This window comes from Marmota monax, unplaced genomic scaffold (genome assembly GCF_021218885.2).
Source record: "Marmota monax isolate L192 unplaced genomic scaffold, Marmota_monax_Labrador192_F-V1.1 WCK01_AAM20220418_F8-fsc00065, whole genome shotgun sequence".
In the NCBI taxonomy this organism is placed as follows: domain Eukaryota; kingdom Metazoa; phylum Chordata; class Mammalia; order Rodentia; family Sciuridae; genus Marmota; species Marmota monax.
The window spans coordinates 7,356,115-7,369,974 of record NW_026694038.1 but is presented as its reverse complement, the minus strand read 5'-3'; the positions used below and the strand labels follow the sequence as shown (position 1 = coordinate 7,369,974).

The 13,860-nt window shown below is 38.1% G+C and overlaps 2 protein-coding genes and 1 pseudogene across 10 annotated transcripts in view; 2 read left to right on the top strand and 1 right to left on the bottom strand.

Annotated features, from left to right (window-relative positions):
- Nucleotides 1–3,041, top strand: part of Ccdc146 (coiled-coil domain containing 146) — a 140,191-nt gene extending 137,150 nt beyond the window's left edge. For all 4 annotated transcript variants that reach the window (XM_046464099.2, XM_046464101.2, XM_046464100.2 and 1 more), the window contains one exon: nt 186–3,041. In XM_046464099.2, the coding sequence (XP_046320055.1) occupies nt 186–389 (204 nt within the window). In that variant the 3' untranslated portion in view covers nt 390–3,041. The remainder of the gene's footprint in view (nt 1–185) is intronic.
- The window catches only part of Gsap (gamma-secretase activating protein), a 162,926-nt gene that overhangs the window by 59,538 nt on the left and 89,528 nt on the right, over nt 1–13,860 (bottom strand). For 4 of the 6 annotated variants that reach the window (XM_058585495.1, XM_058585498.1, XM_058585496.1 and 1 more), the window contains exons 27-30: nt 5,958–6,077; nt 5,102–5,163; nt 3,779–3,880; nt 3,527–3,626 (exon numbers count right to left, since the gene is read on the bottom strand). In XM_058585495.1, coding sequence (XP_058441478.1) covers nt 3,527–3,626; nt 3,779–3,880; nt 5,102–5,163; nt 5,958–6,077 — 384 coding nt within the window. Of the gene's footprint in view, nt 1–2,488; nt 3,169–3,526; nt 3,627–3,778; nt 3,881–5,101; nt 5,164–5,957; nt 6,078–12,338; nt 12,447–13,860 lie in introns of those variants that run through there. The other 2 variants (XM_046464102.2, XR_006856080.2) reach the window with 2 other exon arrangements.
- LOC131424935 (small ribosomal subunit protein eS24-like) lies at nt 6,072–12,818 on the top strand (annotated as a pseudogene).

Sequence of the window (13,860 nt, the reverse complement as noted above, 5' to 3'; positions counted from 1 at the left end):
TAAACCCTAAGCCTCAGCCTCATCATGATGCTTAACCAATACAGCCCATAGCAGAGAGTTGCAATGTGGGGGGCGGATCATTGAGCACAGCATAAGGCTGCTCAGACTCAGTTGTGTCTTTGGGGATCTGAAGGTGAGGTAACTTTAGAGTTTTCAGAAAACTGAAAGAAAATGATTCTTTGCAGGAGTTGCAAGAAAGAGATAATCAACTGCTGCCCAATGGTGTTTACACATCAGCGGAGCAGCGTCCAAATGCCTACATTCCAGAAGCAGACGCCACTCTTCCTGTGCCAAAGCCATATGGTGCTCTGGCTCCTTTTAAGCCCAGTGAACCTGGAGCCAATATGAGGCATATAAGGAAACCTGTTATAAAGCCAATTGAAATTTGAATGTGTAGACCAATCCTCATTTCTACAGCCAGAGCACGTGAGCATCATCATTCTCACACTGCAGATCAATGAAGCGCAACCAGCAACAGTACAACTTGGTTCTTTTTACACTAACTTCTGTGTTTCACATGATGTTGAGAAAGACACAGAATTGCCCCACATTTCAAAGCAAATATTTTAATTACTCATGTATTTTTCACTCTTCATAGTTTCAGAAATATGTAGTAGGCAAGTGCAGAATAAAATAACTTTTCATCAAAGTACAGAATTAAATTCTTTTTCAACTGCACACATGGAACTTAAGATATCCCAAGGATCACAAAGCATAACTCAGTTTGTTGAGGTGGCTCTTGAAGGTCATGTTAGTAAATCTAAATCAGGTAAGAAGCAGTAGCCAAGCTTGTCTTTTTTGATGTTATAGTGATTCTTTTTCACAAGAATCTTTTTGCCACACAAATATTTATGTCCTAATCTATCTTTCTTATGAATCCGAATTTTTCACATTATCTGTAAATCAAATGATTATTTTAAGCTCTAATAACAGATTTATCAAAATCTCAAATTAAATACTATATTGACAGTTTTGCATGTGAGAGAGAAGACCTGAAAATGAGGCCAATTCTACTTACTACTCTAATGTTACTGTATTTCACCAAGTGTATTTTCCTAATTCTTATTTCTCATATACAAGAATATACAACTAGGTTGAAACATATGTTTTTATAGTCACTGGTAGTAATTATAAATTTTATTTCACAACTCTTGGAATGAGAAATATATCCCTTTATTTGGATAAATATTCTGTTCTAAGCCCCTATCTTGTCAAATTGGAAAAATTAATTTCCTTCTCATTCTGAGTCCCAAATCTAACCTAATTGCTTTGCAGAGTTATTATAAAGTAATTATTTGGGAGTGCCTTTGATAAGTAACACTATATCAACCATGTAGTTAATAAATGAATGCTATATACTTAAAGAGAGCTGTGTTGTAGAAACTAGTAATCTCTTTAAGGACTCAAAATATATGCACATAAGTTTAAACACCATAAGTGCATTCTACTGTCATGTATAACTAATAAGAACAATTTTTTTAAAAGGTTTGAAGTTCAAACACCAAAAAAAAGGAAACACCTTTTAAAAATCACAAGGGATGGATATTTAACCATTATAATGTATACTACTGGTTGAGAGAAGGTAGGTGCCACCATGTGTTGAAATGACCTGGATTATACTCAAGTGGAACTTTTTTTCTTATTTAAATTTTTTGTAATTGTAGGTGGACAAGCATGTCTTTATTTGTTTATTTTTATGTGTTGCTGAGGATCAAACCCAGTGCTTCACATATGCTAGGCAAGCGCTCTGCCACTGAGCTACAGCCCCAGCCCCATCAAACAGAACTTCTAATCTGGCCCTTAAGCATGAAAAAGATTTTAACAGGTGGAAAGAGATTTTAAGTGAGAGAAATAGCTTGAAAAAGCTGTATTCATGTCCCTGTGAGCTGGCCTACCTGCAAAAAAGAATGCTCATGGTATACAGGGTCAGGATTTGGAAAAGTTGAACGATAAGGAGTTTGAATTTTCTTTTACTGAATAGCAAGCTATTGAATGATTATGAGCAGACTGATAGGATCAAACTAATGTTTATCTTAAATATGTGTGTGAAAAATTAGGCTTTAGACAATGACAATTCAAAAAAGACCTCATTCAAAAGAATCAGCACTGCATTGCTGATTTGGCTCCAAGATCTTGAGGATTGGTGACTATGAAGTGTTTGAACAAAAGAGGAAATTCTATAGGAGAGGGCAATTTTTATAACACAATGGTGACTTTTTTTTAAAGAAGAAAAGTTGAATAATCATTGGTGATATTTATAATCATTCAATTTTCACAAGAATACTGAAGAGGGGAAAAAAGCATTATAAGCTGAGTCCCAGAAGCAACTGTATTTATGGGTCAGAATTAAGTCACTGTAAGAGAGAAAAACAGAAAAATGGTACAACCAGTTAAGGTGTCCTGGGGAACACTAAAGGAACATGTTCATGGACTCAAGATTCCTGGATAAAAAGGCTATGTTCAAAAACAAGAAGAGTCAGACCAAAGCTGTCAGCATTTGGGTTTTTTAATAGTATAATACTAAATCAAACTTTTATAAATATAAAAAATTAAATACCGTTCCATCTGAACTATCACAAAGACAAACCCTACTCTATTACATGTACAAATTACTATGTTACAAATGATGGTATAGTGGAGATAGATTTTATCTAGTCCAATTTAAAAAAAAACTCCTTTTCAAGTAAAATTCTTATACAATATTTCTTCTGCTTGTTATTTTTAAGTTTTTGCTGGCATCAGCACTATTTCCTACATTTCTGAAGTCCATTTTATTCCAAAGTTCAACAGAAACTAGCTCTTGGTCTGCTTGGCCACTAGGAAGAGCACTGTTTATGGCACTGTAGGTCATCTTGGACTGTTTGTCATTTCAATACACTTGACTGTTTATTGGTTGTTCAAAACTGGAATGAGGTTAATTCTGTCTAAACAAGGACCAAACTGAAATTGAGACTGTTCAACAATATATTCTGATTTTTTATCAGTTTTAAATATTGCTAAAGAATTATCAATATGAGTAAGGTTAATGAGCAAGATTAAAATATTACAAGTAGTTACAATAGAAATGTTTTTTCTTTTATAAGTCCAAAAGCATTGTGGTGTGTTTCAGAGCTGCTTCCTGTATAAATTGCGCATCCACATTGTCATGTCCTTCAAAATCACACAGAGCTGGGGGGAAAAATGTGTATGTGTGTTACTATAGAACTGAGGAATATTTATAACCTTTTCCCATAGCTCATTAACTTTATATTTTATCAAAATACATTCTCAGAATGTGTTGTGAAATTTCATCAAATTTCAAGAGCATTCACATTAACTAAACAGGATTTAAACCCTTTTAAAACATCAAAGGTGATTATTCCTTTTGTAATTTGGGCAGTAAATTGTGTATGGCTAATGAAAATCAATTGCAGTAAAGGCCTACTTATAAAGTAAGGCATATTTTTGAACATAAAATGGTACACAGAAGTGAATAGAGAATGACTGATGTGTCAAGGAGAAAGCTGTGAACAGAGGGCTGAATTACCTTGACTGGAGGACTCCAGGTCAGTCAGAATTTCAATGAAGTAGTTCAGAGGCAGAAATTCTACACTGAATGATGACTTGTCCATCATAGAATTCCGAGACTAAAAGAGAAACCACTTCTGGTATTAACTGATATCTCTGAAACAATCATGCACTTAAAGTCATCAGAATTACAGTTGCTGTCCATGTGGATATGTTGACACTGGGAAACAGGATTCAGGAACATGGAAGGGCTGTGTTTTCACAGACTCACCTGCTTCTTATAGTTCTGAAGCAGTTGGGTCACATGGGTCCGTGAAATGATATTGGAACTCATGGGATGATCCCAAACTCGACAGATCTTCTGACCAATGAGCTATCATGCAAATTGAAAATTGTATAAAGAATATATCTCACAGTTCATTAAATATACCTTATGTGTTCATAATTTTAAAAGTAATATTCCAAAATGACTAGCCATTTAAAAAAAAAGACTACATTCCTATGAAGTATGCTTCTGAGTTTTGAATTAAGACTCCCATCAAATGCTACCTTGAGGAAAGCAGTTGATACATTCATGCTGCCAAATTCTTTTTCTGAAATGGAGTTATCTGCTACTCTTAAAAGCTGGAAATGTGTGTGGCAAGCCTAAGTGATATTTTAAAAGCAAACAAAAGGTTATAGGCATGTTTATATCAACTTCTCTGCCCCTGTCTTACCTAGGAAATTTTTATTCACTAAGTCTGAGGCCAAAAAAACAAAACAAAACAAAAATCAAATTTATAGACCAAACTAAATGTTCGGCAATGTTCCCTAGAGAGACTGAGTCAGGGAAAATATGCTTTGTTCTCTATTCTTGCCTTTGCTTCATTAAGCCTGTGATGGAGAGAGACTATTACAAAGTGAGACCACTAGGTCCAGAAAGGACCTCCCTTGGGGAGGATGGTGTCAGAAGTACAAGCACTCAAGGGAGGTAAACTGTGGACAGGGTACTTAGGCTCTTAGGGTCAGGAAGTAGTCGGAAGACTTTGCTGTGGAATCCTGTATTTTTCGTGGTATGTCAGACTTGGATATTAGTGCACCCCTCCCCCTCAAAAAAAAAAGAAAGAAAGAAAGAAAGAAAGAAAAACCTCCAAGGAATTCCTTTAACTTTTTCCCCTCATGTTTCTCATTCTTCCTTTGACCTGGGAATGTTTTCCTGCTGGAAATGTACTAAGAGGAAATACAGTTCCAGAACCTTCTGACCTCACCTGCATTTAAATTTCTTATCAGTTTAAATGCCAAAAGCACATGTTTCCCCTCTCACTCCTACTCAAACTCAAATGTAAATATTAGTGTGGTTTCCTAAGAGGAGAAAATGGCTAAATGTTCTCAGTGGGCTATGCCAATACTGTGCAAAGCCAGAAAAGCAAGTACATTGTAGACCTAAGGGGAAATAGCCAACAGAGGGGTGGGGGTGGATAGGATTTCTTGGGAAGAACTGGAAAATGAAATACTTCAATTGACTTTAGCCAAAAGCAAGTAAATGCTCTTCTTACAAAAAGAAATTGAAAGAGGGTCGTGCCAAGACTTAGGGGAAAATAAAATTCAGGATTACCGGAGGAAGTCGTACAAGGATGCTGAATTTCAGTTTTTCATTCTTCTCTGAATTATCCAGATCTGTTAGAAAGAGTTGTCAAATAAGACAAACAGTCTTTAACACTTTAGTGGTTCATCCTGATAATATATATTCCAACTTTATATTCTCGAGTTAAGCGACACTTTGAAAATTTTAGGTGGGTGACTAAATAAGAAGGGATTTTCTGTAATAAGCTGCCAATCACAAAGCAATATTATTGATTAACTTAAAACAGAAGGTACTTTCAGGGTTGGCAAATGTTCTCATATGCATTAACAAAATTCATCTACTAAAGTACCACAATTGTGAGTGACTACATAACAGACCTTATTTAAAAATCAAATTCATATAAGTACTGCTTCTCTCAGTTTTTCCTGCATTTCAAGGCTGAGATGATGACAGTCAATCAGCTGTAAGTAAGCCATTTTGTGACACTTTCTTGAGAACAAGCCTACAGGGTCTCCTATTCTCAAAGTGCCCTTGTGCACAGTGAAAGCCCCAAAGAACTTCTCAAGCCACATCAAATAGCTGTGTGTGGCTTGAGAAGTTCTTCGGGGCTTCTTGAAAAGCTAAGGTACTTTACGTTGGCCCAAAGGTGGTCACAGGCAATGGACTATACTCAACAGGACTACTTGCATAATTTGTGGGACCAGTACAAAAGGAACATGTTCAAATATTACAAATTTCAAGATCCTCTACAGGGCATTAAGCCAAGCATGGGACCTTTCTTAGTGCAGCAGGCTCAGTGTGACAGCCACAGTTCGCACACCCAGAAAGCCAGCTCTGGTGGTGCCTAGGCTGGAACCAGCACACTTATACACTCAGGGCCTCTTACCTTTTATAAGCCTTGTGACTGCTGTTTCAGTGAGAAGCAACACTCCATTATCAATATAATCCAGCAAGTTGTGCAAAGGGAGACAGTGGACTCCAAGGATCGTGTGCAGAGTGTGGAAACCTAGGATGAGTGATCCAAAGAGTAGACACATCAGCTGGCATCTCCAACATCCCAGAGGAAATGAATCAGACCATGTTAACAAAGTTCAGTGCTTGGTGCCTAGAGACAACTAAACTCCTTGCAGACAAATTCCAAGTTTCCTTCTTTATATTATCAAAACTAAGTATCACACTGGAGATATAGTAAGTTCCCAATAAGTAGGAATTTCCTTGTTCTTGGGTCCTCTCAGCAAAACAAAGGCAAGGTCTACATAGTGTAAAATTATTTTATGGTTTAGTAATATTTGTAATTCAACAGCAAGATAGTGAAAGAGACTATCTTTCAAATTTATGCCCAGGCTAAAAGGTTGTTTGGATAGAGACTATCTTGCTAAAGGGGAAAAAAATTGGACCAGAAAGTAACAGTTTATGTGCCTAATTTCTAGTTATATCCTAGAGAAAGGCTTCTGGAGTCTACCCAAACTAAATTATAGAAAAGAATGAATGTACATGCCATGGACAGAGAGCAAATCTATAGGGATTCAAGAGAGGAGCAGGCCGTCTCTCCAGCCTAATTAGCCTCATGGGGAGGGCTAACCAAGCACAAACCCAAAGCTCTATATATACTATTAATGCAATGGACAGAAGCAAGACACATGGAAGAAGATATCAGACCAAGAGAATCAGAAAAGCCCTCTTGGAAATGATGGCATTTGAGAGGACTTTTGAAGAGTAAATGTAATTCTCAGAAGTGGAAAGGAGAAAGAGAATATATTTAGTGGAGATATTAGAAAATATCAGATTAAGCATGAGCAGACCTGGGCTAGAATCCTGCTGTGTTACTTACCAGCTGTAAGTAACTAAGCTTTTCTGAGTTTCTATTTCTTCAAGTTGAAGTAACCTGAATCCAGGCCGGGATCATAGCCTACGTTTTTCACAATGGCACCACTCAGCTAATCAACAACATGGTTTAGATCTGGAATGTCCCCCAAAAGTTCATGTGTTAAGCAATGCAGCAATGTTCAGAGAGGAAATGGCTGGATCATGAGGGCTCTAATTTCATCAGTGGATTGATCCATTTGATGGTTAAATAATTTGAATGTATTTAGAGGATAATAGTGAAAACTATAGACAGGTAGGGCATGGATGGAGAAAGCAAGGCACTGATGGCATAGTCTTGGGAACTGTCCCAGCCCCTTCCTCTCCGTCTCCCTCTGCCTCCTGGCTGTCACTCACAGAGCAGCTTTCCTCCACCACACCCTTCTGCCATGGTGTTCTGCTTCATCTCTGGCCCAGAGCAATAAAGTTGGTGGACCATGGACTGAATCCTCTGAAACCATCAGCCAAAGTAAATCTTTCCTCCTCTTAAGTTGTTCTTGTCAGGTATTTGGATCACAACAAAAAGCTAACACAATGGATGAATGGACAGATATAGGTGACTAAATAAAATCAACTGATAGCATTATATAGTGACAGCTATCATAAAGCTTAACATTTTGTCTTTTTTTTTTTTTTTTGCTGTTATGACTAAAAAACTGACCAGAACAATGTTAGAGGAAGAAAAGTTTATATTGAGGGCTCACAGATTCAGAGATCTCAATCCATACATAGCCAGATCTATTTTGTCTCGAGATGAGGCAGAACATCATGGCAGAAGAGTGTGGTAAAGGGAAGTGGCTCACATGATGGTCAGAAAGCAGAGAGAGAAATCCTCACTTGCCACATACAAATAAATACCCCAAATCCATGTCCCCAATGCCCCACCTCCTCCAGCCACACCCCAGTCACCCCCAGCCACCACTAAATTAATCCCATCAAGTGATTAATTCACCGACTGGGTTAAGATTCCCACAATCCAATCATCTCCTTTCCAAACCCTCCTGCATTGTCTCACACATGAGCTTTTGAGGGGCACCTCACATCCAAACCATAACAACGCTCAATATAACATATACAATAATAAATTCATGAATATACCAGCAACCAATGTTCAATAAGAGTATCAGAATACATAAAGGAGGAGGATCTGCCACCATCATGAATGACACAGTAACTATCCAGACCACAAAGTTCATGACTAATCGACTACTTCAGATGAAACAAATGGTCATTGATGTCCTTCACCCTGGGAAAGCAACAGTTCCTAAGAGAGAAATTCTAGAAAAATTAGCCAAAATGTTCAAAACCACACCAGATGTTATCTTTGTGTTTAGATTCAGAACCCATTTTGGACGTGGCAAGACAATTGGCTTTGGCAAAATTTATGATTCCTTTGATTATGCAAAGAAAAATGAACCCAAACAGACTGGCAAGATACAGCCTGTATGAAAAGAAAAAGACCTCAAGAAAACAGCGAAAGGAACGCAAGAACAGAATGAAGAAAGTCAGGGGGACTGTGAAGGCAAATGTTGGAGCTGGCAAAAAGCCAAAGGCGTCAAGCTTCTGCAATGACTTTAGCTGCGGTGATAGTGTGAATTTTTCATGAGGATTAATAAACTGTAAAAATGTTTAAAAATGATACCTAAAGGAGATGGAGAGTTAGATGGCAGAAGAGATGCACCCAGCACTAGCCTACTTCTCTGGAGGCAGAAACAAGACAACAGGTATGCAACTGCTCGAGGTGAGTAGCCATGGGTGACCGCTGAAAACTGACAGCACAGAAAATGAGACCTGGTGGAATCCAGAGACTAGGGAGAGTAACAAAACAAGAGAAGTGGAATACCCCAGAACTTGGTGCTCAGATCCTCGGGGGAAGGGGACTCTACCGTCTAAGAGGGTAAAGGTAAAAGATTTGCACCATGGAGTGGAAGGCTGAACCCTGCAGACAGCTTAAATAAGTGACCTGGACTCTGCACAAGCTGGCTTTAGAAAAGAAATTTCCCTACCTCTCTTAGCAAACTCTCAGGATGCTATATCCAGGAGCCCTCTTGAGATTATACTGATCTGGCAGGGGTCAGAAAATCTGACACCATAATACCCTGTGGATACCCTGCTATACTGACTGGGCAGGAGGTGGCCACACAGGATGCTGTTGGATTGGGAGAGTGTCTGACACAAACCTGCTGAGAAGTTCTATGCCTTGGGAGTGCAGACTACCACAGGGAATCTCAGGGAACCTCCCCTCTGCAGTTGAGAGCAACACCAATCACATGTGGTGTCACATGTGGTTTCACACAGGGGTCAGGTCTGAAGGTGCTGGAATCCAGGGTAGCAGATCACTGGGTTTATAAAAAACACCCCAAATGAAGAATTTGAAGAATTCGGTGGTTTCTTTGCTCTTCCTGCTCTTAGAGGCACTAGCATTTGCCATGCTCCTAGGTGGGCAGACTAGTAACCTCAGGAGAGAATATCCTCCTGCTGTGGTCAACATTCTACCTGAATCTATTGGGCAAGAGACACCTGGCACAGCCTGCATTCCACCCAAACTAGCATGGCAAAGCGGAGAATTCCAACAAGCTGCAGCCTTGGCTGTGTCTTCAACCCACTACACTTGCCTCATACCTGGCAGAATCCAACCTTAAAAGACTGGAAGGATACTTAAATCAACATAGACTACGATCAGCCACACTCAGACCTTTAAGCACTTCATAAAGTTTTGAGTCATTTTTAATCTATGTCAATTCTTTTATTTTTTCCTTAACTTTTACTTAAAAATTTATTTTTGTTCTTCTCATTTTCCTTTTATTTCCATTTTTGTGTTTTTCCTCTTCATTATCCTTTTTGTTTTAAATTTATTTATTATTATTGTCATGGTAACCCCCACCCCTGCTTCTGGTGCTGGGGATAGGCAGGTGCTCAGCTACTAAACTATCCTCCCAGCTTTGCTAAGAAGAATTAAGCCCAACTCCAGCCACAACCCAGTCTCACTGGAACCCTGTTGGACACTTAAGGAAAAGGTTAGATGTAAACTCCCAGCTATTGACCAGTTCCCAGGTGGGCACAGGCAGAAAGAGGCTAAGGTCCAGCTGCTGGACAGATTCCCCAACCATAGCTGCACAGAAGAAAAATATACAATGCTTGCTGACACCACATCTACATGGGTCGTATTGATTGGAGGCGAAACTGATCTGATTGACTAGGATTAATAAGACTGAAGGTGAGTCCTAAGAGGAACTGTGATTTCAGGCCCCTCCCCTGCTGGTGAAGCACATAGATCTGCACCAGTCTCCAGAGGACAAAAGCTTCAGGCTCTTTAGTGCAGCTGGAGTAACAAATATCAGAATCACTTTCAAGTAACAAAGCTGCTATCAACAGGGAATACCTGTGGAAATCCCCAATTCCAGATAGGTGCTACAACTCTTGTAGGAGAATAACCCCAAAGGGTGCATCCCACATACTCTGCTGGCTACACATCTACCTGAAGTATCAGAGTGCCCCCTCTTTTTATAAGACTTTCAGAGACAGTGGGTCTCTGATTCCAATACAGTATGTTCTGTGCCCAAACCCAAGAACTTACGGTTATAGAGTCTGATTAGAAATAAATGCAACATATACTATACAACAAGCCAATACCTCAAGCTACATTGGGAGAAGAAAGCCACATACCAAAAAGAATACCACATGAAAATGAAAGAGGTATCCATATCCTAATACATGCACAAATCTCAACATACAAATACAAGAAGACCAACATACTATGTCACTTCCTAAAGTTCATAACTCCATAGTGACAGATCCCAAAGATACCAAAGTAGATGAAATGCTAGACAAAGAATTCAAAAGAATGATTTTTTGAAAGTTCAATGACATCCAAAAGAATATAAATAAAAAGTTGAATGAATTGAGGGAGACAATGCAGGATATAGATGATCAATCCAATAAAGAAATGGAGATGTTGAAAAAGAATCAAACAGAAATCTTGAAGATGAAAAGCTCAATAAGTCCAATTAAAAACTCAGTTGAAAGCCTTAACAACAGATTAGATCAAGTAGAAGAAAAAATATTGAAGACAAATCTGCCATAATATTACATTCAGACAGAAAAAAAAAAACTAAGAACAAAAAAGGAAATATACAAGATCTTTGGAACACCATTAAAATATCAAATGCCATAGAATTAGCATACTGGAAAGAGAAGAGCTATGTGCTCTGGGCATAGAAAACCTATTCAGGGAAATAGCAAAAAAAATTTCCAAATCTTGGGAAAGACTTGGACGTCCATGTATATGAGGTTCTACTTAGAATCACAAATAAACATAACCAGAAAATAACCTTTCCACAACAGACTATCTAAAGTACAGAACAAAAAAAAAAGAGTGTTAAAGCTGAAAGAGAAGTCACATTTAAAAGCAAACCCATTAGACTAACAGCATATTTCTGAGAAGAAATGCTAAAGACCAGGAGGACATATAATAATGTAATTCAAGTCCTAAAGGAAAATAACTACTAGTCCAAATTATGATACCCATCAAAGTTATCCCTCAGAATCGGAGGAAAACTAATGACCTTCCAAGATAAACATAAAATGAGGGAATCTGTGACCACTAGACCAGCATTACAGAAGATGCTTAAGGGATTCTAACAGAAGAGGTGGAAAGTAAAAGACACACAGCACCAAAACACCTGCTACCAAAACCTGACAGAGGACACACACACAGACTTATTCAATATAGTGCTAGAAATTCTAGCCAGAGAAAATAAACTAGAGAAAGAAATTAAAAGCATATAATAGGAAAGGAGGAAGTCAAATTTGCAGATGATTTGATTATATACATAATAAATCCTAAAGACCTCATCAGAAGATTTTCAGAACTGATAAACTCAGTAAAGTAGAAAGATACAAAAATCAACATATGAAAATCAGTAGCTTTACTATATGCCAATAATAAACTGAGAAATGAGGAAAGCAATCTCAATAGCCAATAAAAAAATAGTATACCTAGGAATGAACCTAACTAAGGCTATGAAAGACCTCTGCAATGAAAATCACAAACCACTAAAGAAAGAAATTGAACAATAGATGGTGCAAAGACCTCCCATGTTAATAGATTGAGAGAATTCATATTGTTCAGTGGCTATATGAACCAAGCAATCTACAGATTGAATGCAATCCCCATGTTCTTCATAGAACTGGTGGGGTGGGGGGGGGAATCCTAAAATCTATAGAAACACAAAAAATCCCAAATAGCCAAAGCAATCCTGAGCAAAAATAACAATGTTAGAGGCATCATAATACTTAATTTCAAAATATACTACAGAGCCATAGTGTGTTAATCAGCTTTGGGTCACTGTGATCAAAAGACCCAACAAGAACAATATAGAGAAGAAGTTTATTTTAGGCTCACAACTTCAGAGGTTTGGTCCATGGTCAGCTGACTCTATTACTCTGGGCCCAAGATGAGGCAGAACATCATGGCAGAAAGGCATGGTAGGGAAGTCTCAACTCATAGCATCTAGGAAATAGAAAGCAAGATGCCAGGGACAAAATAGAAACCCCAAATGCATGCCCTCAGAGACCTCCTTCATCCAGCCACACCCTACTTGCCTACAGTTATCACCCAATACAGTAGTCCTTTCAAAGTAATACGTCAAATGGATGAATCCACCGATTAGGTCACAGCTCTTAAAATCGAAGCATGTCACCTCAGATTATTTCTGCATCATCTCAAGAGCTTTGGGGGCCAGGCTCAATGGCACACACCTATATTCCCAGCAGCTCTGGAGGCTGAGGCAGGGGGATCATGAGTTCAAAATCAGCCTCAGCAACTTAGCAAGGCCTTAAGTAACCCAGTGAGACTCTGTCTCTAAATAAAATATTTTTTAAAGGGCTGGAGACGTTGCTCAGTGGTTAAGCACCCCTGGGTTCAATCCTTGTTACAAGAAAAAAGCTTTGTGGGAATACTTCATATTCAAACCATAACACATAATAACAAAACAGACCAAAAGGATAGAATAGAGGGCCCAGAAATAAATGCATGCATCTTCAACCAATTGATCAATTGATTCTTGACAAAAGGAACCAAAAACATACATTGGAGAAAAGACAGCCTCTTCAATGAATGGTACTGGGAAAACTGGAAGATTGCAGATTGAAACTAGAACCATCTCTCTCACCCAGTACAAAAATCAATTCAAAATGGATCAAATACGTTAATGTAAAATCTGAAATTTCGAAACTACTAGAAGAAAAACATGGGAAGCACTCCAAGATATTTGCACAAGCAATCATTTCTTGGACAGGACTCAAATAACCCAGGAAAAAAAGAACAAGAATTAACAAATGGAACTTCATCAAATTAAAATCCTTCTGCACAGCAGAGGAAATAACAGAGTGAAGAGACAACCTACAGAATGGAGAAAATATTTTCCAGCTATTCATCTCATGGAGGATTAATATTTAGAATACATATTAAAAAGAATAAAAAAGAAACAACAAAACAAATTCATAAATGGGCAAGTGATCTGAATAGATACTTCACAAAAGAGTAAGTAGAAATGGCCAATATCTGAAAAAATATATATATGTTCAGTGTCTCTAGCCATCAAGGAAATGCAAATCAAAACTACATTGAGGCTCTGTCTCAACCCAGTTGGAATGACTATTATGAAAACAAAAGTAGCAACTGCTGGCAAAGTTTTAAAGAAAAAGAAACCCTCATATATTGTTGATGGGAACACAGATTAGTAATAGCCACTAAGGAAAGCAGTATGGAATTTCCTCAAAGAACAGCTATACCACTCCTAGGTTTTGATCTAAAGCAAATGAAGTCAGCATACAAAAGAGATTAACTGCATGTCCATGCCTTCTGTAGCACTATTCACAATAGCCAAGATATGGAATCAGCCTATGTGCTCATCAACAGATAA